Source organism: Scyliorhinus torazame, chromosome 2 (assembly GCF_047496885.1).
Source record: "Scyliorhinus torazame isolate Kashiwa2021f chromosome 2, sScyTor2.1, whole genome shotgun sequence".
In the NCBI taxonomy this organism is placed as follows: domain Eukaryota; kingdom Metazoa; phylum Chordata; class Chondrichthyes; order Carcharhiniformes; family Scyliorhinidae; genus Scyliorhinus; species Scyliorhinus torazame.
The window spans coordinates 325278286-325302277 of NC_092708.1; the positions used below are offsets into that span (position 1 = coordinate 325278286).

The 23992-nt window shown below is 48.5% G+C and overlaps 1 protein-coding gene across 5 annotated transcripts in view; it reads right to left on the reverse strand.

The window, feature by feature from the left end:
• The window catches only part of styx (serine/threonine/tyrosine interacting protein), a 49915-nt gene that overhangs the window by 19573 nt on the left and 6350 nt on the right, over nucleotides 1-23992 (reverse strand). For all 5 annotated transcript variants that reach the window (XM_072489735.1, XM_072489739.1, XM_072489738.1 and 2 more), the window contains exons 4-8: nucleotides 13370-13467; nucleotides 8254-8314; nucleotides 3564-3600; nucleotides 3433-3472; nucleotides 3292-3342 (exon numbers count right to left, since the gene is read on the reverse strand). In XM_072489735.1, the coding sequence (XP_072345836.1) occupies nucleotides 3292-3342; nucleotides 3433-3472; nucleotides 3564-3600; nucleotides 8254-8314; nucleotides 13370-13467 (287 nt within the window). The remainder of the gene's footprint in view (nucleotides 1-3291; nucleotides 3343-3432; nucleotides 3473-3563; nucleotides 3601-8253; nucleotides 8315-13369; nucleotides 13468-23992) is intronic.

The window sequence follows — 23992 nt, forward strand, 5'->3', positions numbered from 1 at the left end:
ACCTCCTCCTGCGTTGTAGTCATTCTGTGAATCCATTAAAAGGGATAAAAATGGTACTCCACTCCAAGGGGCATGCTGGGGTCTACCTTTCTACCTGCTGTATAAAAATGAGTTAGCCTTAATTATAGGGAACAAAATCTCAAAGATTTGTTGATGACAAAAGCAGGCATGAGGGTTGGCGGACTGGAAAAGGAGAACTATGAAAAGACTTCAGAATGGGCAAAAAATGCCAGATGTATTATTGTTATGAAGGCTAGGAGTTGGCAGTGGGGTCGGAGTGGCCGGGCACGGACCGCCATTGCTGCAGCCTGCAAGGCAGCCATGCGTCTGCACATGCCGCCGACCGCCCACTGGGAACCTAGTGCCACGGGTCGTATGGGTGCCCCCCAGGCCACCCCCCTTGGTAAGGTCTGGTCCCAGCCGACCCATCAATAGGATGGGCATGCTCCAGCGCAAGCAGTGCCATCATCTTGGTTGGGATGCGGGCAGGCATGCATTGGATTTGCGCAAGGTTTATGTGGCGCCGGTACTAACCCATTAACGGGACCTGAATCGCTCTGGGCGCTTTCGTCCATGGAAAACACTCGCGGTTCAGTCCCGGTCGGTGTCAGCACTTAAGTCTCTCAAATGGAAAATTCACCCCCACATCACCAATCTTCATCACCTTAATCAAATGCCATGGTAACATCGCAAAGATGGGTTAGGCCATTGGACCCGTATTAGTTCACCTTACAGAAAGATCCTAAAGCCCTGATTGCAATGTGCAATTGATTTTTAAAATGGCTGAAAGGGATTTCCACCTCCACTACTCCGACCAAAATTCTAATTCATGTTAATAATCCCCTTGACACTGATAACTATCAAAAATTAATTTGAATTCCCTGTGGCCAATTTAAACGAATTGCATGACAAGATTTCAAGTTAAGATTATTACTGCCAAACGACCAAAAAGATCCATTTAAGATTTCAGCAACCAAAAATCTCCCTCTTGGTTATCCTTTACTCTGTCCTTTAAGCAAACAAACTATACTGACGAAAATCAGTCCAAAATGATTTTTGGCTCCGAGGCTTGCTTCCCTTTTTCCGTTTCCAGCCAGATAACTTCTTTTTTTTTTTTTAAATATGTTTTATTGAAATTTTATTCCCAAACAACAATTTTTCCCCTCTTACAAAGCAAACGCAACAATAACAATACAGAAATTTTTAACAATACACAAGTAACAAAACCCCTTTATCTTTGACCTAAACTAAACTAAACTCCCTTCCCCCTGGGTTGTTGCTGCTGCTGGTCATCTGTCTTCCCTCTAACGTTCCCCATGGTAGTCGAGAAATGGCTGCCACCGCCTGGTGAACCCTTGAGCCGATCCTCTCAGGGCAAACTTTATCTGCTCCAGTTTAATGAACCCCGCCATATCATTTACCCAGGCCTCCAGTCCGGGGGGTTTCGCCTCCTTCCACATGAGTAGGATCCTGCGCCGGGCTACTAGGGACGCAAAGGCCACAACGTCGGCCTCTTTCGCCTCCTGCACTCACGGCTCTTCCGCAACTCCAAATAGAGCTAACCCCCAGCCTGGTTTGACCCGGGCCTTCACCACCCGCGAAATCACTCCCGTCACTCCCTTCCAATACCCTTCCAGTACCGGACACGCCCAAAACATATGTGCGTGGTTTGCCGGGCTCCCGCCACACCTCCCACATTTGTCCTCCACTCCAAAGAACCTGCTCAATCTTGCTCCCGTTATGTGTGCTCTATGCAGCACCTTAAATTGAATCAGGTTAAGCCTGGCGCATGAGGAAGAGGAATTTACCCTGCTTAGGGCATCAGCCCACATACCCTCCTCTATCTCCTCCCCTAGTTCTTCTTCCCACTTTCCTTTTAGTTCGCCCACCGACTCCTCCCCCTCTTCCCTCATCTTTCAGTAAATCTCTGACACCTTGCCCTCTCCGACCCACACCCCTGAAAGCACCCGGTCCTGTATCCCCTGTGTCGGGAGCAACGGAAATTCCCTCACCTGTTGTCTAGTAAACGCCCTCACCTGCATATATCTCAAGAAATTTCCCCGGGAAATATACTTTTCCTCCAATGCTCCCAAGCTCGCAAAAGTCCCATCTATAAATAAATCTCCCACCCTCCTAATTCCCAACTGGTACCAGCTCTGAAATCCTCCATCCATTCTTCCTGGGGCGAACCTATGGTTGTTCCTGATTGGGGACCCCACCAGGGCTCCCCGCACCCCTCTCTGCAGCCAGATAACTTCTAATCCCCAAACTAGCTTTTATGGCGAGGGTTATCCTGGAGATTCCTTTCTCTAATCAAAGTTAGGTGGATCTTCCTGATTTTTTAAATTCTACACAAACTCAGCCACTTCAACCTGAGGATGAGCATCAATCTGCATTATTGCTTAGTGAACCATAGAGACTTACTGCCTCTATTGTTTGTCTCTCTCGGATTCTTGCAGACTAATCTGCAAGGGAGAGTTAGGAATATTTTTAGAACCTTGCAATTTAGTCCTGCAGCGGCTTCCTACACACTCTTCCCTTTCAACGCTTATCTCATGGTAACTTGATTCACATGGGCCTGTTATCACAGTAAAAATGCTGATTAGCCATCCTTTAGACCATAACTCTATTCTGTCTTTCAAATAAATGGACAGTTTCCAACCCAAGTATCAACTGTCATCACAGCTGCTTTAATCACGGTTTACAGGTATGAACATCTTGCACCTCCTTCCCAGTAAAACAAACTGCACAATATTTGACACCAAGCCACCATGTCAGCAGAATTCTGAACAGGTCGCACGACCCCCTTCATCTCTCCATTTTACCCCCAAATTAAAGAGTCCTGAAACATAACCATCTTAAAAACCTCATATCTGCAACAATGTATTGACCACTGGGTGAGTAAAAACTTATTGACCTCAGTCGTAAATAGACATTTACTAGTTTGAATTAGCTGGGTCAAACTCTAGGGGGCACTTCCTTCCTAACAGCAATGTCAGTGTACCTACACAAAATGAACTGCAGAGGTTCAAGAAGGCCACTCACCACCACCTCTCAATCCTAATTAGGGATGGGCAACAAATGCTGGCCTTACGAATGATGTTCACACTCCATGAAAGAATAATAAGTATTCACTTCTCCTGTTCTTCCAATTTAATTCAAAGTTTCTTTTTACATTTAACTTTTCAATGCCTTTTGTCATCTACATCGTTTTTATAATTTAATCTTGAATTGGGCTTAAAAATAGTCCAATCAATATCTTAAACTTTTCTATTTCTTCTCATTACTTACCTATACTTAACACCAAATGTTTCCATAATATACGCTATCACCAAGGCTGCACTGGAGAAGGGATAAAAAATAAAGTCAGTAAGTTTTCTCTGAAAAGGGAAAGAAAAATAAATTATAACTCCAAAACAATTCAATTCTTACCTTCGAGAAATACCTGCATTTCCATGTAAAAGAACCTTTCCTGAAAAGCAAAGCAGACAGCTTAGATCACTGTGATTGCATGTTTCTGCAAAATATTATGAAAAGAAAACAAATCTATATCAGATCTTTACCTCCATTTTCCAAACATCCATCGATGAACTCTTTAGTCTAAAAAATGACATAAAAATAGTTAATAGTATTTACTTGCACGCATAATTCTAATGCCATTACGGTTACTTTTCAAGAGAATTAACAATCGCTAAAAAGGTAAAAGTATAAAATAAAAGCGGAGATAATGTACCATGCAGTGTGGCACTGACCCCATCTGACCAATATGTTTCAGGTTAGAGCCCCTGGTCAGTGTAGAGTTAGGGGAGAAAACTGGCAACAAAAAAAAAAGTGTTGCAAACACTCAACCTCCTCCTCGGGAGAGTAATTCTATATTTAGGTGATTCAATAGCAGACACCATGGCTCTATCACCTACTGGATTTCGGACCAACAGGGAGCAGGGAAAGTGCAAAAACGCACTTATAGGCCTAGGTATGATGCCCAGAATTTGTTAACTCTCAAGTCTCTTCAGTTACTCACTTGAAATAATTGGAAAGCAACAGTTGCCCAGTGAACAGAAGTGGAAGTTGTCCAATCAGCACAAAGGCTGGCTTTCCGGCAAGTAGGAAAATAGCAGTAAGGGAGCCTTGGGGAAATAGAGACAACAATTTCCACTCGTCTTAACATAGATTTACAGTGCAGAAGGACGCCATTCGGCCCATCGACACTGCACCGGCTCTTGGAAAGAGCACCCTCCCCAAGGTCAACACCTCCACCCGATCCCCATAACCCAGTAACCCCACCCAACAGGGCCTCTCCATCCTCCTGACAGATAGCAAGCTTCTTTTAACAGGTGGGGAAGCTGTGGCAGCTTCCCGCCCCAGGTCAGGGTTAAATTGCAATTGGAAGTCCTAATGATGTAACTGTGCTCCATATATTCAGGTGGTCATCTCAAGACCCCTAACTGCAAAGTCCTGTTAAAAAGGGAAGCAGAGGGATAAGGCTGAATGTTCCCCTTTAAAAGGCCCTGTTTGTCCAAAATTTAAGATAATTCATTTTTGCAATTTTCTCCCTTTGTTTTAATGTGCTGATGCACAAAATATTTACAATACTGAAGATAGTTTATTTTTGACACATGTAGCACCTTGTATCCCGCTCTCCTCTTGTTATAGGACAGTTCAAAAATCTCCAGTAACTTTGAAACAACCCACCCTCAAGAAAGATGAAAGAGAAAAAAAACAGGAAATAATAGATCAGTTAATATAAATCAAAGCACATGCACCTGAATATTTTTGGCAAATGAACATCAGATCTTTTCCAGCTTAGGAGCAGTTTAAGTTTTGTTTTAGAGACTGCTGTAAAGTATTTGATATTGCGGTTTCATTTATGTAATGAATATCAGAGTTTTGGAGTCAAATGACGTCTGGTGATAATTGACGCACTTGAGCAACTTCTTAAATCATGTGCAAAAAGAATTTTAATAGCCAAACTTATTTTGCTATTTTATATATTTCTCTTCAGAGCAAATACTATGCAATAACCAGCAATTAGAAATATAAAAGTTGCTAAAACTGCAATTATAAACTCACATTCTGCCACTGCTTTTCTTGATATACATATGTGAATGCATATCGAGCACAAGTTTTAAATTTGCAAATGGCACAAAACCTGGAAGTATAGAGAACTATGAGAAGGATAGTGATAGACTTCAAGAAGATATCAGACAGGCTAGTGGAATGGGTGGACACATGGCAGGTGAAATTTGACACAATAAGTGTAAGGGACACATTTTGGTAGATATTAAAAAAGGATACAATTTTAAATGGGTCGAGGGGGCTGGTTTAACTCAGTTGGCTGGACAGCTGGTTTGTGATGCAAAACAAGGCCATAAGCGCAGGTTAATTCCTGTACCAGCTCAGGCCATTCATGAAGGCCCCACCTTCTCAACCTTGCCCCTCGCCTGAGGTGTGGTGATCCTCAGGTTAAATCACTCCAGTCAGCTCTCCCCCTCAAAGGGTCATTTGAGACTATGGCGACTTTACTTACTTTACATGTGCACGAATCATTGAAGATGGCATGAGAAGAGAAAGTGATTAAATGCTATCTGGGATCCTGGACTTTACAGAGGCAGAGCACAAAGCAAGGAGGTTATGCCTCGTGGGATACAGTGTCAAATTCTAGTCACCACACTTTAGAAAGGATGTGATGCCTTTAGAAAGGGTGCAGAAGAAATTATGAGAGAGACTCCAAGGATGAGGGACTTCAGTTATGTGGACAGATTGGAGTGTTAAGGGTTGTTCTCCTTCACGGGAGATTTGACACGTGTAGACATGATCAAAATAAAATAATAATAAATAAATAACCTTTATTGTCACAAGTAGGCTTCATTAACTCTGCAATGAAGTTACTGTGAAAAGCCCCTATTCACCACATTCCGGCGCCTGCGAGTTTAGACAGTGGAGAGAGAAAAGCTGTCATCCTTGCCAAAGAGTCATGAACAGAGGTGTCAAATTTAAAGCCATTTGCAAACTGCCAAAGGCGAAGTGAGGAAAAACCTTTTGTTATGCAGCAAGTGGTTTTGATCTGAAATGGACTGCCTGAAAGGGTGGTGGAGGCTTTCACATAAGGGGTACATTTGCAGGGTCATGGAGAAAGCGCAGGGGGATGTGAATTGCCCTTGCAAAGGGCTGGCATGGGCTGGTGGGCTGAATGGCATCCTTCTGTGTTGTAACAATTCTCTGATTCTAAACTTTACTGACTCTGCCACTGTTATAATTTCTCCATAAAATGTGATTGGATGCCTTGAAGGCCAGGAAGACCCTTGCTGAAGTGCAGCTCCAGCTATTCACCCCATTGTCTACTGTTCCGGCTTGAGACAGTGAGAAGAAGCAGTCTGAAAACATTTGGAAGGTATCAAAAATGCTCTCATTCAATGATAAAAAAATAAATTTAGAGTACCCAATTATTTTTTTCCAATTAAGGGGCAATTTAGCATGGCCTATCCATCTATCCTGCACATCTTTGGGTTGTGGGGGGTGAAACACACGCAGACACAGGGACAATGTGCAAACTCCACACAGACAGTGACCTAGGGCCAGGATCAAACCCGGGTCCTCAATACCGCGAGGCAGCAGTGCTAACCACTGCGCCACCGTGCTGCCCCGTCATTACACATGTTAATAAACAGGCCAATCATCAGGAAAGGAAACTCAGGCTAACGTTTCCATCTCCAATGCTGGAGGATGGAGTTATGTGCTATGCTCAGCGATCCCAGCCAGGATTAGTTAACTCAGTACAAACTATAAATTGTACCCGGGACTTTCTGGTCTGTATCATTTGGTATTAGAACAGGTGATGTCAATGCAAACAATTTGGGGGTATCAATAATCAAAAGAAAGTGGGTTTCTGGAAAACAAATTTGTATCCTTTTATTTTAAAGTTGAACAAAAAGTGTTTAATTAAAAAAACGAAACAAAACCATCCATCTTTTGAATTGATTCCCCCCTCAATTGGTTGTTGGAAGCTTAAAGCATAAACAACCAGTTTCTGAAAACAAAGTTATTCTGACAAGAAAACAAAAAGACAGTCACAAAACTTACAATGATGAAATTACACCAAAGGTATTTAAAACATAGAATAATTGTAGTATTGCCTTCTTAAGAACTATTGCCAGTTTGGGGATGATGTTAGAAAATATGTTCCCCCCCAAAAAAGTGATGTATTGTGGAAATAAGAAACACATAGTCTTTCAACATTTATGTGCAGAAATTACCTACCATGGAGTGGAGCTTTCCGAGTATGAGGGTGTTGGAGGAAAAGTTTGTGTTGGCGAGGGGAAACAAATTCAGGTACCTGCAGGTGCGGGACTTCCTTCGTAAACAGGTGTCAACCTTCCCGCTCCTACCGCTAAGAGGGATTCAGGACAGGATAGTTTCCAGAGGGTGGGTAGGAGAAGGGAGCGTCTCGGACATTTATAAGGAGCTTATGGGGTCGGAGGAGACGCAGACCGAGGAGCTGAAGTGCAAGTGGGAGGAGGAGCTGGGAGGTGAGATAGAGGATGGTCTATGGGCAGTAGAGTCAACACGTCCGCAACATGTGCCAGGCTCAGCCTGATACAATTTAAGGTTGTTCACCGGGCTCACATGACAGTGGCCCAGATGAGCAGATTCTTTGGGGTGGAGGACAGGTGCGCAAAATGTGCGGGAGGACTGGCGAACCACGTCCACATGTTTTGGACATGTCCAAAGCTTAGGGGATTTTGGCAGGGGTTTGCGGACGTCATGTCCACGGTGTTAAAAACAAGGGTGGCGCTGAGTCCAGAGGTGGCGATTTTTGGGGTATCAGAAGACCCGGGAATCCAGGAGGAGAAAGAGGCAGACGTTCTGGCCTTTGCTTCCCTGGTAGCCCGGAGACAGATACTATTAACATGGAGGGACTCAAAGCCCCCGAAGTCAGAGACCTGGCTCTCGGACATGGCTAGCTTTCTCTGTTTGGAGAAAATCAAGTTCGCCTCGAGAGTGTCACTGTTACGGTTCACCCGGAGGTGGCAACCGTTCGTCGACTTCTTTGCAGGAAATTAATCGTCAGCAGACGGGGGAGGTGTTGAGTAGTTTAGATTAGAGTAGGGGGTCAATAAGGGAGGCACCTGTAAGAGAGGTAAATGGCTTTTGCACTATGTTTATGGTTTCATGTATATTGTTTATTTGGTTGTTTGTTATTATACCAAAAATACCTCAATAAAATGTTTATTAAAAAAAAAAGAAATTACCTACCACAGGGAAATATCGTATTATATTCTCCACTGGGTTATCAGCAATATCCAAAACTAAATACCTGTAAGCAGATCAAAGATAACTTCAATTACAGGACATATGGAGCCTTTTTGCATAGAATTCACCACTGTAAGTCCAAAGAATTCCTCGCGTGCAGAAGGAGGCCATTCGGCCCATTGAGTTTGCACCAACCCTCCAAAAGAGCACTCTACCCTAGGCCCACTCCCAAGACCTATCCCCATAACCCCACCACGCCAATCCACCTAACCTGCACATCTTTGGACACTTAAGGGGCAATTTAGGATGGCCAATTCACTCAACTTGTAAAAAATGTATTTATTCCAAACTTATTCAGATGGTTACAACGTCTGGGGAACATACTCCCCAATACAGTTTGTACAAATTTTCTCCATTTCCACCCCTGCCTGCCTCTTTCTCTCCCCCCCCCCCCCCCCCCCGCCCCGCTCGATGAACAGCTCCTCAAAATTGGTCATGAACATCCCCCACCTTGCTTCAAAGCCCCCACTGAACCCCTCAATTCGTATTTGATCTTTTCTAGATGGAGAAAGCCGTTATCAGTCTCTCAGGCAGGCCACCACTCCCGGTGGCATTGCCGACCACCATTACAGTAAGAGCCTTCGCCAGGCAACAAGAGAGGCAAAGGCCACGACATCCATTTTCCTCTCCTCCATCAGCTCCAGCTTCTCCGATATCCCAAATATCGGCACCACAAGGTCCGACCCAATGTCCTCCCCCACAGTCCTCGATAGTGGCGCGAACACTCCCGCCCAGAATCTCTCTAGCTTCTCGCAGTCCCAGAACATGTGCGTGGTTTGCTGGTCCTTGCCCACATTTCTCTCACTCATCTGCCACGCCCTGGAAGAACCCACTCATTCTTGAATGAGTCATATGCATCCTATGCCTTGGATTGTATAAGGCTCATCCTCGCACATGAGGAAGTCGCACGTATCCTGTGTAGTGCCTCATTCCACACACCTCAGTTTATCTCCCATCCCAGCCACCCCCTCCCACCTCTCCTTAATCTTCACCATCTGCCCGTCTCCCTGCTCTCCCAGCAACCTGCATTTGTCTCTGATCCTGCCTCCCCTTCCACATCCAGAAGCAGCAGTCGCTCCAGCAGGGCATACTTTGGTTACTTGGAGAACTCTTTCCAGACTTTCCGCACAAAGTCCCTTACCTGCAAGTATCTAAACTCATTTCCTCTCGGGAGCTCTACCCTCTCCCTCAATTCCTCTATACTGGCAAACCTCTCTTCCAGACAGATCCCTCACCGTAACCAGCCCCATGACTCTCCACTCCCTATACATACCGTCTGTCGTCGTCGTTCCCCCCCCCCCCCCCCGGCTAGAATCCTTGGTTTTCGCAAAGCAGCATTAGCACCAACATCCCCCTCTATCCTAGAGTGCCTCCTCAACTGGTTCCAGACCTTCACTGTGGATTGCATTACTGGGCTCTCCGTATATTTCCATGGCGCCAGTGGCAACACCGCCGTCACCACAGCCCGCAGGCAGACCCCCTGCAGGATTCTTCCTCCATCCTAACCCATTCTGCCCCTTCTCCTTCCCACCACTGCCTCATCTTCTCCAAGTGCACCACCCAATAATAATGCAGCAGGTCTGGCAAAGCCATCCCCGCCTTCTGCCTCTGTAACAGGGTCCTCTTGGCCTTCGATACCTTCTCTGCCCACACAAACTCTGCGATAATCGTGTCCATCTTCTGGAAAAAGGAATTTGGTACAAGAATCGGAAGAGTCTGGAATACAAATAGAAAACTTGGCAGGACGTTCACCGTCACCACTCAGATGCAGTATTCCTACCTCTTTAGATCCTCCCTAACCTCGTCCACCTGCTTTGTTAAATTCCATTTCTGCAGCGTCGCCTACTCTCTCCCGAATCCCGATATCTAAACCTTTCTTTGGCTACTTTAAATGGTAACCCCCCTAGGTTGGCTCTCCGACCTAGCTCATTCACCGGGAACACTTCACTTTTCCCTACGTTCACCTTGTATCCCGAGAACGTCCTGAACTTCTCCAGTAGGCTCATAATCCTCCCCATATTCTCCAGCGGATCCAACACACACAGTAACAGGTCGTCCGCATATGGCAACACCCGATGCTCCCTACTTCCCCTCGTAATACCTTGCCACTCTGCTGACCCCCTCAGGGCCATTGCCAGAGGCTCTATAGCTAGCGCGAACAGCAGCGGCGACAGCGGGCACCCCTGCCTTGCTCCCGTGTAACCCAAAGTTTTGTGAGCCCATATCATTGGTCCGTACACTCGCCACCGGTGCCACATACAAGGGTGGCACAGTACTAGGGTCCCAGATTCGATTTCCAGCTTGGGTCACTGTCTGTGCGGAGTCTGCACGTTCGCCCCGTGTCTGCATGGGTTTCCTCTGGGTGCTTCGGTTTCCTCCCACAAGTCCCGAAAGACATGCTTGTTTGGTGAATTGGGCATTCTGAATTCTCCCAGTGTATCCAAAAAGGCACCGGAGTGTAGCAACTAGGGGATTTTCACAGTAACTTCATTGCAGTGTTAATGTAAGTCTACTTGTGACAATAATAAAAGATTATTTTTATTATAACAAGCCACTAACTTCAGCCCAAACCTTCCCAGGACCTCAAATACCGCCACTCCACCCGGTCAAATGCCTTCTCCGCATCCATAGACACCACTACCCCCGACCTCTCGACAGAGTCATGATCATATTTAACAGCCTCCATATATTACGAGAGCTGCCTTCCGTTTACGAAGCCTGTCAGGTCCTCCACAACCACCCCCGGGACACAACCTCCCATCCTCCACGCTACCAGTTTAGCCAGTACTTTTAAATTTGTGTTTAACAACGGATCCTTCCCCTTCTTTGGTATCCCCTTGTGTGTCATCGTCTCTGGCAGCAACCTCTTCTCCAACGTCTCACTAAACGCCCCCAGCAGATTCGGTGCCAGTTCCGTCGCAGACTCCTTATAAAGTTCCGCCGGGTGACCATCGGGCCCTGGGGCCCTTCTCGACTTCATACCCTTTGCACTGTCCAATACTTCCCTCAGCCCCAAAGGCTCCGCTGGCGCCTGCCTCTTCTCTTCCTCCAACTGTGGAAACTCCAGCCCATCCAATGTCCCCATCTTTACCCCGAGTCTGCCCTGTAGAGCTCCTTATAGTATTCCCTAAACATCTCATTTATCCTCCCCAGCTCCGTCACCACCTCTCCTGTCTCTGTCTGTATCCTCAATATTTCCCTGGACGCAGCCTGCCTCCGTAGTTGCTGTACTAGCATTCAACTTGCCTTCTACCCGTACTTGTACTGCATCACCGCCTTCCCCGTCGTCAATCTATCAAATTGCCCCTGTAGCGTTTTACTTCTCGCCAATCCCTCCGGGGCGGGTGCTCTCGAATACCCCCTATCTACTTATATGTCGATATTGAGGGCGGCACGGTAGCACAGTGGTTAGCACTGTTGCTTCACGGCATCAGGGTCCCAGGTTCGATTCCAGGCTTAGGTCACTGTGCAGAGTCTGCACGTTCTCCCTGTGTCTGCATGTGTTTCCTCCGGGTTCTCCGGTTTCTTCCTACAAGTCTCCAAAAACATGCTTGTTAGGTGAATTGGACATTGAATTCTCCCTCTGTGTACCTGAACAGGCGCTGGAGTGTGGCGACTAGGGTATTTTCACAGTAACTTCATGGCAGTGTTAAGGTGAGCCTATTTGTGACTATAATAAAGATTATTATTATACTCCTCCCTCCTTTTCCTATGCTCATGTGCCTTGAACAAGATAATCTCCCCTTGGACCACCGCCTTCAGTGCTCCCAAAATGTGGCCCATTCTGGCTCAACTCTACACAGTCTTTAATCACTGACCGCACCTTATCATAGAACCCTCTGTCTGCCAGCAACCCCGAAACGAGCCTCCATCCCGGCCTCTGCTCTCTTCCTGATATAAGCCGAATCTCCAGCCAGTGGGGCGCATGGTCTGAAATTACTATTCTCGTGTACTCTGCCCTCTCCACCTCTACCAACATCTCACAGCTCACCACAAAAACGTTGGTTCTGGAGTACACCCTGCAAACATGTGAGAAAAGGAGTACTCCCTTCCCCCTGGGTTCTTAAAGTGCCACCATACCCATCTTTTCCATGAACCCTCCCAGCTTCTTTGCCATTTGTATACTTCCCATTGACCTGGAGCTCGACGTATCCACCCTCGGCTCTGGAGCACAATTAAAATCTCCTCCCATGGTCAACTGGTGCTTGGCCAAGTCCGGGATCGCTGCTAGCAGCCTCCTCATGAACCCGACATCGTCCCAATTCGGTGCATATACATTCACCAACACTACCGGCATTCCCTCCAATACACTGCTCACCATCACATATCCCCCACCCGGGTCCCTCACTTCCTTCACACTCACAAACCCCGTCACTTGCTCCTCAACATGGCTCAACCTAACCTGGTCCTTCACACGAAGGTGCGTCGTCTGCAGAAAGACGACCTCCAGCTTTAAACTCCTGAGGTGCGCAAAAACCCAAGATCTTTTCCCTGGTCCATTGAACCCTCACATGTTCCATGTTATAAGCCTTACCGAGTGCTTACACTTCCATTCCCCTCTACCATCCGCCATCCTCCCATTTTGGCTCTGCCCCTTCTAATTTCATCCTGTACCGGGCCCATCAAAGATGGTCCCCTTCTCCACCCCCGACCACGCTTCTTCTCCAATCCTGCCACGTTGCATCTCTCTCCCTTCCCTGCCCCTCCCCTCCTCTGCCATCCCCCCTACCTCACTTCCGTTCACCATTGCCTGCCAGCGTGACAACTCCTGCCCAAAGGCTCTATCTGCTGAACCCCCTCACCATCATCTCTTTGTTCTGTGCAGAAGGCTCCCCGCATACCTCCCCCACCCAAACAAAAACACATCTCAGACCACAGTTTCACAGTACGGAGAGTCGTCATGAAGGTGACTTTAAACCTCCAGCTGAAGTTGTAGCTGATGGTCATTGGTGGAATCAAGAATTTTGTTTGATACGGGGAAAAAACTACACATCATAAACAATAGAACACGGTTTACATATGACTATTTGCTAACCAGCATAACGCAAACAAAATTTACCTAAATTTCTCTTGGAAATTTGCCTTGATGAAGTTTGCCTCGATATCTTGCCGTACACATATTATGTGCGTTATCCCATTTTCTTCAAGAATAGGAAGCTACCAAAGAAAAACATTTACTTTTTAGATCCTTTGATCTGTAACCCCTTATCAAATGAATTGCAAACAATGTGAAGATGGAAAAGATGATTTTTGAAAATGCAGGTTATAACTTTGAATGTAGTTTGCCAATCAGCAGTCTGGTTGGTACATGGTTACATGATGAAATTGTATTCATGGCAGCAGATTTAAATTTATCAACTTTTGCTGTTTTTAACAAGAATTTTCAATCAAATCCAGGTATCTTAAAACAATTATCTTTTCTTTTTAAAAAAAAAATTTTATTAAGATTTTACAGAATTTTTCATAATGTAACTGCAGTAACAATAATAATAAAACAAAATAGAGTGAACATTAACATAGTGCAAAAAGAGAATATACAATAACAATTAAATAGACATTACCTCACGTGACTCAGTCTTCCCACACAATCCCAATGAAGCATTCAAGCCCCCCCCCCCCCCTGTGTGTTGGGCGCTCTGGATCCGTGGAACACATACAGGTCACCAACACTTGAAATAGTGCAACCCTATTTTATTGAATCATTAACTGTTTAACATACTCTCACTGTGGGTTAACACGATACTAGCTTTACCTAAAGACCTTTGCCTTGTCCTAACCAGTCGATGCACTCAGTACATGCTGAATGTCTGTGCTGCAAGCTGTGAGCTCTGTCCTACTAGCTAGCTGCAGCTCTGCAGCTCGAATGAGCGGGAACTCTGATGCCCCCTGTCTTTATAGTGCGTGTGCTCTAACTGGTGATTGGCTGCTGTGTTGATTGGTCCCACTGTGTGTCCATCAGTGTATGTCTGCACCATGATATACTGCTGTATATTATGACCTCCCCCCCCCCCCGCGGATTGCTGCTGCTGACATTTTAATTTTCCCCGAGAAAGTCGACAAACAGCTGCCACCTCCGAGAGAACCCAAGCGTAGACCCTCTTATGGCAAACTTTATTTTCTCAAGGCTGAGAAACCCAGCCATGTCGTTAACCCAAGTCTCTACACTCGGGAGCTTCGAGTCCCTCCACATTAATAAAATCCGTCTCTGGGCTACTAGGGAGGCAAAGGCCTCTTTCGCCCCCTGAACTCCCAGGTCTTCTGACACTCCAAAGATGGACTCGGCACCACCCATGTGTTAAGCACCTTGGACATTGCCCTCGCGAACCCCTGCCAGAACCCTTCAAGCTCCGGGCATGCCCAAAACTTGTGGACATGGTTTGCTGGGCTGCCCTTGCACCTCGTACACTTGTTCTCTACCCCAAAAAACTTGCTCATTCTCGCTGCTGTCATGTGTGCCAGGTGGACCACTTTAAATTGAATTAGACGCAGCCTGGCACATGATGAGGAATTAACCCTGCCCAGGACCTCTGCCCACAGACCCACTTCCAACTCCTCACCTAGCTCCTCCTCCCACTGGCCCTTGAGCTCCTCCACCGGGGTGTCCTCCGCCTCCTGTAGTTCCCGGTAGATGTCTGACATCTTCCCCTCCCCCACCCAGGTGCCGGAGACCACCCTGTCCTGTATTCTCAGTGGCGGCAGCATCGGAAAGGCCACCACCTGTTTTTTCAGGAAGGCTCGTACTTGCAGATATTTAAAGGCATTTCCTGACAGCAGATTAAATTTGTCCTCTAGCGCCTTCAAACTGGGAAAGCTTCAGTCTATGAACAGATCCCCCATCCTTCGGATGCCTACCCTCTGCCAGCTCTGGAGCCCACCATCCATCTTACCCGGGACAAACCTGTGGTTGTTACATATCGGGGTCCAGACCAACGCTCTCTTCACCTTTTTTTTTTATACCTCCTCCACTGCCCCCAGATCCTCAGTGTCGCCACCACCACCTGACTTGTGGAGCTGCGGGTCGGCAAGAACGGCAAAGGAGCCGTTGTCAAATCTCCCAGACTAGTACCTTTACATGGCGCCGCCTCCAGCCGCTCCCACGCTGCCCCCCACCCCCCCCCCCCACCCCCACCCAATCGCCCACTTCCTAATCATGGCTATATTGGCCGCCCAGTAGTAGTTGCGAAAGTTAGGTAGTGCCAACCACCCGCCCCCCCCCCGCGCTCCAACAGCAATCTCCTTACTCGCGGGGTCTTATTCGCCCACACACAGCCCAAAATGATCCTACTAACCCGCTTAAAAAAGGCCTTAGGGATGAAGATGGGGAGGCACTGAAAAATCTGGGGAGGACCGTCATTTTTACGGTCTGTAATGACAGCAAGAGCATGTCCCACCTTTTAAAGTCCCCTTCCACTTGCTCAACCATCCGGGTCAGATTGAGCCTGTGCAGGGCATCCCATTTCCTGGCCACCTGTATACCCAGGTAACGAAAACTTTTCTCTACCATCCTGTGCGGCAGCTCTTTCAGTCTCTCCTCCTGCCCCTTGGCCTGGACCACGAACGACTCGCTCTTTCCCATGTTCAGTTTGTACCCTGAAAAACTACCAAAATCCCTCAGATTCCGCAGAACCTCCCCCATCTCCTCCACAGGGTCCGAAATGTACAGGAGCAAATCATCAGTGTATAGTGAGATCCGTGTATAGTGAGACCCGATGTTCCACCCTTCCCCCCCCCCCCCCCCCCCCCCCCCCCCCCCCCCCCCCCCCACCCCCGAACCAGTCCGCGCCAGTTCCTCGAGGCACTCAGTGCCATAGCTAGCGGTTCTATAGTTAGGGCAAATAGTAACAGAGAGAGGGGACACCCCTGCCTCGTTCCCCGGTGAAGCTTGAAGTACCCCGACCTCAGCCGGTTTGTATATACACTTGCTACAGGCGCCTTGTACAGCAATTTCACCCAGCCAATAAAGCCCTCACCAAACCCTAACCTCCCAAGCGTTTCCCACAGGTACTCCCACTCCTCGCGGTCAAAGGCTTTCTCTGCGTCCATCAGTTACCACCTCCGCCTCCCCTCCCTCGGAGGGCATCATAATAATATTCAAAAGTCGCCGAACATTGGTATTAAGTTGCCGGCCCTTAACAAACCCAGTCTGGTCTTCCTCTATCACCCCTGGGATGCAATCCTCAATTCTTGTAGCCAGAATCTTAGCCAGCAATTTGGCATCCACATTTAAAAGCAAAGTCGGCCTGTATGACCCGCATTGTTCCGGGTCCTTCTCTCGTTTAAGAATGAGTGAGATCAAGGCCTGTGGCATTGGTGGGGGGAGGGTTCCTTTCTCTCTAGCCTCATTGAAGGTCCTCATCAGGAGTGGGCTCAGTATTTCCGAAAATTTCTCATAAAAATCTACTGGGTAACCGTCCGGCCCCAGGGCTTTACCCGATTGCATGTCCTCTATACCCTTGACAATCTCCTCCAATTCAATCGGGAGCCCCAGCCCCTCTACCAGGTCCTCTTCCACCTTTGGAAACCTCAACTGGTCCAAAAATTGCCTCATCCCTTCCACTCCCGCCGGGGGCTCCGACTCATATAGTTTACTATAGAACTCCTTAAAGACTCCATTCACCCCCCCTGGATCCAAGATCGTGTTACCCTCCTTATTCTTTACTCTCCCAATTTCCCTGGCCGCCTCCCTCTTTCGCAGTTGGTGAGCCAGCATTCTGCTCGCTTTCTCCCCGCACTCATAGACTGCCCCCCTTGCCTTCCTCAGCTGTGCTACTGCTTTCCCTGCGGTAAGCCCTTACTGATCAGAATTGCTACCCCACTGGTCTTCGAATCCAGCCCTGAATGAAACACCTGGCCTACCCATCCCTTTCTCAATTTCATGTGATCTGCGAGCTTTAAACGTGTCTCCTGAAGCATTGCTACGTCTGCCTTTAGCCCCATTAAATGCACGAACACGCGCGCTCTTTTGAACACCCCCCCTCCCCCGACTAGCCATCACCCTTTTTTGGCCAACCTCGAGCCGCCGCGCCCCTCGCTTCCTCGAGCACCCTCAATTGTTTCCCTGAAATTGATACCTCCTCTGTCAGCAAAGCAGCATCCCCCCCCCCCACCCCCCCCCTCCCAACAGCCCCACGACCCAAAAACCCCAGTCAAGCACCAGCTAAGCACTTGCTCACCCCTCACTACGCTCCCGGGTCAGCTGACCCATGCTGACCCCGGTAGCCCCCACCCCCGGCGCCGATCAGACTGTCGCCTCATTGTCCGGACCCCTCTCCCCACATGAATAAACCAATTTAGCTACCTCTCCAGCCCCAGTGAGTAAATAGTAATACGAAAAGAAAAACAAAAAGACACTAATGTAGCCCCGTGAGGAGACACTGACTGAACCAAGGCTCCAACTTCCCGAAAAATCGCACTAAGTACAGGGCCCCCTCCCCCCTCCGTATCTCAACTTTGCCGAAATCACAGCACCCTCCAGCCACTGCCACAGCCCTTACACGCACCTTTTGTATACAATTTTATATTAAAACGGTACCGTATTACACAGCCCCACCACCGCATTCCACCAAAGCTTAACTGTCCTTTAATTCAAGTCCAGCTTTTCTTGTTTGACGAATGACCACGCCTCGTCCGGTGTCTCAAAATAGTGATGCCGTTCCTTGTACGTGACCCATAGCCTCGCTGGGTGTAGCTTCCCAAATTTCACCCCCTTGCTGAAGAGGGTCACCTTCACCCGGTTGAATCCAGCACGTCTCTTGGCCAGTTCCAGTCCTGGTAGATGTGTATCACGCTGTTCTCCCACCTGCTGCTCCGTTCTTTTTTAGCCCACCGCAAGACAAGTTCCTTGCCCGAGAAGCGATGAAATCTCACCACCATGGCCCTCGGCGGTTCATTCGCCTTCGGTTTACTTGCGAGGGCTCTGTGCGCCCCGTCCAGCTCCAGGGGTCGAGGGAATACTCCCGTCCCCATCAGCGTCTCCAGCATTTTGGACACAAATGCTCCCGCATCCGACCCCTCCACACCTTCGGGGAGGCCCACAATTCTCAAGTTCTGCCAACTGGACCTGTTTTCTAGGTCCTCTAACCTCTCCTGCCACTTCTTGTGGAGGTCATCCTGCGCCTCCACCTTAAGGGCCAATATGACCAACTCGTCCTCATGGTCGGATAGCTTTTTCTCCATCTCGTTTATTGCTTTCCCTTGTGTTGGGGGTTTACTACAGGCCTCCCAACAGCCAGCGGGAGATAGAGGAGCAGATAGGTAGACAGATTTTGGAAAAGAGTAAAAACAACAGGGTTGTGGTGATGGGAGACTTCAACTTCCCCAATATTGACTGGGACTCACTTAGTGCCAGGGGCTTAGACGGGGCAGAGTTTGTAAGGAGCATCCAGGAGGGCTTCTTGAAACAATATGTAGACAGTCCAACTAGGGAAGGGGCGGTACTGGACCTGGTATTGGGGAATGAGCCCGGCCAGGTGGTAGAAGTTTCAGTAGGGAATCATTTCGGGAACAGTGACCACAATTCAGTAAGTTTTAAAGTGCTGGTGGACAAGGATAAGAGTGGTCCTAGGATGAATGTGCTAAATTGGGGGAAGGCTAATTATAACAATATTAGGCGGGAACTGAAGAACATAGATTGGGGGAGGATGTTTGAGGGCAAATCAGCATCTGACATGTGGGAGGCTTTCAAGTGTCAGTTGAAAGGAATTCAGGACCGGCATGTTCCTGTGAGGAAGAAGGATAAATACGGCAATTTTCGGGAACCTTGGATAACGAGATATTGTAGGCCTCGTCAAACAGAAAAAGGAGGCATTTGGCCGGGCTAAAAGGCTGGGAACAGGCAAAGCCTGTGTGGAATATAAGGAAAGTAGGAAGGAACTTAAGCAAGGAGTCAGGAGGGCTAGAAGGGGTCACGAAAAGTCATTGGCAAATAGGGTTAAGGAAAATCCCAAGGCTTTTTACACGTACATAAAAAGCAAGAGGGTAGCCAGGGAAAGGGTTGGCCCACTGAAGGATGGGCAAGGGAATCTATGTGTGGAGCCAGAGGAAATGGGTGAGGTACTAAATGAATACTTTGCATCAGTATTCACCAAAGAGAAGGAATTGTTAGATGTTGAGTCTGGAGAAGGGTGTGTAGATAGCCTGGGTCACATTGAGATCCAAAAAGACGAGGTGTTGGGTGTCTTAAAAAATATTAAGGTAGATAAGTCCCCAGGGCCTGATGGGATCTACCCCATAATACTGAAGGAGGCTGGAGAGGAAATTGCTGAGGCCTTGACAGAAATCTTTGGATCCTCACTGTCTTCAGGTGATGTCCCGGAGGACTGGAGAATAGCCAATGTTTAAGAAGGGTAGCAAGGATAATCCAGGGAACTACAGGCCGGTGAGCCTTACTTCAGTGGTAGGGAAATTACTGGAGAGAATTCTTCGAGACAGGATCTACTCCCATTTGGAAGCAAATGGACGTATTAGTGAGAGGCAGCATGGTTTTGTGAAGGGGCGGTCGTGTCTCACTAACTTGATAGAATTTTTCGAGGAGGTCACAAAGATGATTGATGCAAGTAGGGCAGTGGATGTTGTCTATATGGACTTCAGTAAGGCTTTTGACAAGGTCCCGCATGGTAGACTAGTACAAAAGGTGAAGTCACACGGGATCAGGGGTGAGCTGGCAAGGTGGATACAGAACTGGCTAGGTCATAGAAGGCAGAGAGTAGCAATGGAAGGATGCTTTTCTAATTGGAGGGCTGTGACCAGTGGTGTTCCACAGGGATCAGTGCTGGGACCTTTGCTGTTTGTAGTATATATAAATGATTGAGGAAAATGTAACTGGTCTGATTAGTAAGTTTGCAGACGACACAAAGGTTGGTGGAATTGCGGATAGCGATGAGGACTGTCAGAGGATACAGCAGGATTTAGATTGTCTGGAGACTTGGGCGGAGAAATGGCAGATGGAGTTTAATCCGGACAAATGTGAGGTGATGCATTTTGGAAGGTCTAATGCAGGTAGGGAATATACAGTGAATGGTAGAACCCTCAAGAGTATTGAAAGTCAGAGAGATCTAGGTGTACAGGTCCACAGATCACTGAAAGGGGCAACACAGGTGGAGAAGGTAGTCAAGAAGGCATACGGCATGCTTGCCTTCATTGGCCGGGGCATTGAGTATAAGAATTGGCAAGTCATGTTGCAGCTGCATAGAACCTTAGTTAGGCCACACTTGGGAGTATAGTGTTCAATTCTGGTCGCCACACTACCAGAAGGATGTGGGGGCTTTGGAGAGGGTACAGAAGAGATTTACCAGAATGTTGCCTGGTATGGAGGGCATTAGCTATGAGGAGCGGTTGAATAAACTCGGTTTGTTCTCACTGGAACGAAGGAGGTTGAGGGGCGACCTGATAGAGGTCTACAAAATTATGAGGGGCATAGACAGAGTGGATAGTCAGAGGCTTTTCCCTGGGGTAGAGGGGTCAATTACTAGGGGGCATAGGTTTAAGGTGAGAGGGGCAAGGTTTAGAGTAGATGTACGAGGCAAGTTTTTTTACACAGAGGGTAGTGGGTGCCTGGAACTCGCTACCGGAGGAGGTGGTGGAAGCAGGGACGATAGTGACATTTAAGGGGCATCTTGACAAATACGTGAATAGGATGGGAATAGAGGGATACGGACCCAGGAAGTGTAGAAGATTGTAGTTTAGTCGGGCAGCATGGTCGGCACGGGCTTGGAGGGCCGAAGGGCCTGTTCCTGTGCTGTACATTTCTTTGTTCTTGTTTGGTAAGAGCACTTGTTCTGACCATGGGAGGATGTTAGTTTTCAAACCTAATAGGGAGGCGTTCGGATTGTCAGGCATTATATACTGTAAACTGTTTTGTTTTTTTAAAAATAATTTTTATTGAAGTTTTCACAAAATATCAACAAAAAAATGAAAAAGGAACCCAATAGAATTAAATACAAAACAAAATAAAACCCCCGTGCCCCCCTCCCCCGTTCATAAATAATAAATTAACACCCCAAATTAACATATAGCAAATATATACACCCTCTCAGATCCCCCGGTGTAGACAAACAAAAATAACCCCCCCCGGGTTGCTGCTGCTGCTGACCATTGTCTACCGTTCTGCCAGGAAGTCCAAGTACGGTTGTCACCGCCAGAAAAACCCTTGCACCGATCTACTTAAGGCAAATTTCACCCTCTCCAATTTAATAAACCCCGCCATATCGTTGATCCAGGATTCCATGCTTGGGGGTCTTGCATCCTTCCACTGAAGAAGAATCCTTCGCCGGGCTACCAGGGACGCAAAGGCCAGAATAGCGGCCTCTTTCGCCTCCTGCACTCCCGGCTCCCCTGCAACCCCAAATATTGCGAGCCCCCAGCCCGGTTTGACACTGGATCCCACCACCCTCGACACCGTCCTTGCTACGCCCTTCCAAAACTCCTCCAGCGCTGGGCATGCCTAGAACATATGGGTGTGGTTTGCTGGGCTCCCTGAGCACCTAACACACCTGTCCTCACCCCCAAAAAGCCGGCTCATCCTTGTTCCGGTCATCTTGTGTGCCCTGTGCAGCACCTTAAACTGTATGAGGCTGAGCCTCGCGCACGAAGAGGAAGAGTTCACACTCCCAAGGGCATCTGCCCAAGTCCCCTCCTCGATCTCCCCCTCCCATTTACCTTTCAACTCCACCACCGAGGCCTCCTCCTCCTCCTGCATCACCTCGTAAGTTGCCGAGATCTCTCCCCCCCCCTCCCCCCAGAGCAACCCCCCCCCCCCCCTAGCTAGGACCCCTCCTAGCTGCGTTGCTCCCCCCATTGCACTCCCGCAAGTCAGCTGACTCATGCTGATCCCGGCCACTCCCGCCTCTCCTTCGATTCCTCCCATTGTGGGACATCCCCTCCTCCTCCATCACCCATCAGCAGGCTCTCCGCCTCCCCCTTCCATCCCAAGCGCGGGAAACAACCCTCGCTTCCCTGCCTCCTCCAGCCTTCAGCGCTGGAAAAAGCCTGCACTTTCCACCTGCCCGGCCACGCCACCTCTGACGCAGCTCCTTTTACAGGCCCAGTCCCCTCACCCCCGACTCGGGCCTCCCCCTCCCCCGCGGGTCCCCATCCCCCCTGCCGGCCATCCACCCCTACTCCATTTACTTGCCCCCCTCCAAGAGCCCACCCGACAGACCCAACCAAAACAGTGCCCAACCACCCACACCGAATCAAAAAGAAACAGGAGCAAAGAACCCCTCCCTCAAAATGTAACACACCAACAGCAATCCCCGACCACCCATCTCGACCCTCAGTTTGTGTCCAGCTTCTCGGCCTGAACACAGGCCCACACCTCCTCCGGGGACTTAAAATAATGGTGCCGGTCCTTGTAGGTGACCCACAGTCGCGCCAACTGCAGCATGCCAAACTTCACCCCTTCCTGTGCAGCACCGCCTTCGCCCGGTTGTACCCGGCCCTCTTCTTCGCCACCTCCACGCTCCAGTCCTGATATATTCGAACCTCCGCGTTCTCCCACCTGCTGTTCCTCTCTTTCTTGGCAGATCTGAGCACGCACTCCCGATCAGCGAACCGATGAAACCGCACCAGCACCGCCCGCGGCGGCTCGTTAGCCTTGGACCTCCTCGCCAGCACATATGGGCCCCTTCCAGCTCCCGGGGCCCCTGGAAGGACCCCGCTCCCATCAGCGAGTTTAATATGGTGACCACATAGGCCCCCACGTCCGACCCCTTCAGCCCCGCCGGGAGGCCCAGGAGCCGCAGATTCTTCCGCCTCGACCGATTCTCCATCTCCTCGAACCGTTCCTGCCATTTCTTATGGAGCGCCTCCACCTTTACCTCTAGGCCCAAGATCTCATCCTCGTTATCGGAGATCTTTTGTTGGACCTCGCGGATCGCCACCCCCTGGGCCGTCTGGGTCTCCAGCAGCTTATCGATAGAAGCCTTCATTGGCTCCAGCAGGTCCGCTTTGAGCTCCCTGAAGCACCGCTGGATAGCCTCCTGCTGCTCCTGCGCCCACTGCATCCATGCTGCCTGCTCCCCGCCCGCTGTCATCTTGCTCTTCTTCCCTCGCACTTTCTTTGGGTTCACCACCACTTTTTTAGCCGCCCCGCTCCTGGTCCAAGCCATACACTGTCGGGGGAATGTTGCAGTCTTCTTCCCACACCGGGAAATGTCGAAAAAATGCCGTTGGAGGCCCTGAAAAGAGCCCAAAAATCTGTTCCAAGTGAGCTGTCGAACGTGCGACTTAGCTCTGCATAACCGCAACCGGAAGTCCACTGTAAACTGTTTAATTCCAAGATAGAATGAAGTTGGGGGACGGGTTCAAGAAAATAGCTAAGTCACAGTGCTACCTCAATACAATGCCCACGTGATTCACAACGGCATTGAGATGAACTTTGGGAAGGAGAAAGTCAATAGGAAGTCATTGTGATAAAGCTTTACAGGTTTTCTAAGATACCTCTGAAACACTCAAACACAAGTCTGTTACAGAGCATGAGATAGAGGCCACCAGCCTACACCTGAAACAGAGAAAATGCTGACTCTATTGTTCACCAAGCAGACTGCAGGTCATGTTCAGATTGAGGCCCTGTTTGTGAGGAGTGAGAATAGACTGGATGTCTTTGGGGCTGGATGAAATGGATCTCCAGTATAACAGTGAATATAAATTCCAGGCCTAGACATTGCTGTCTGGGAAAGGAAAA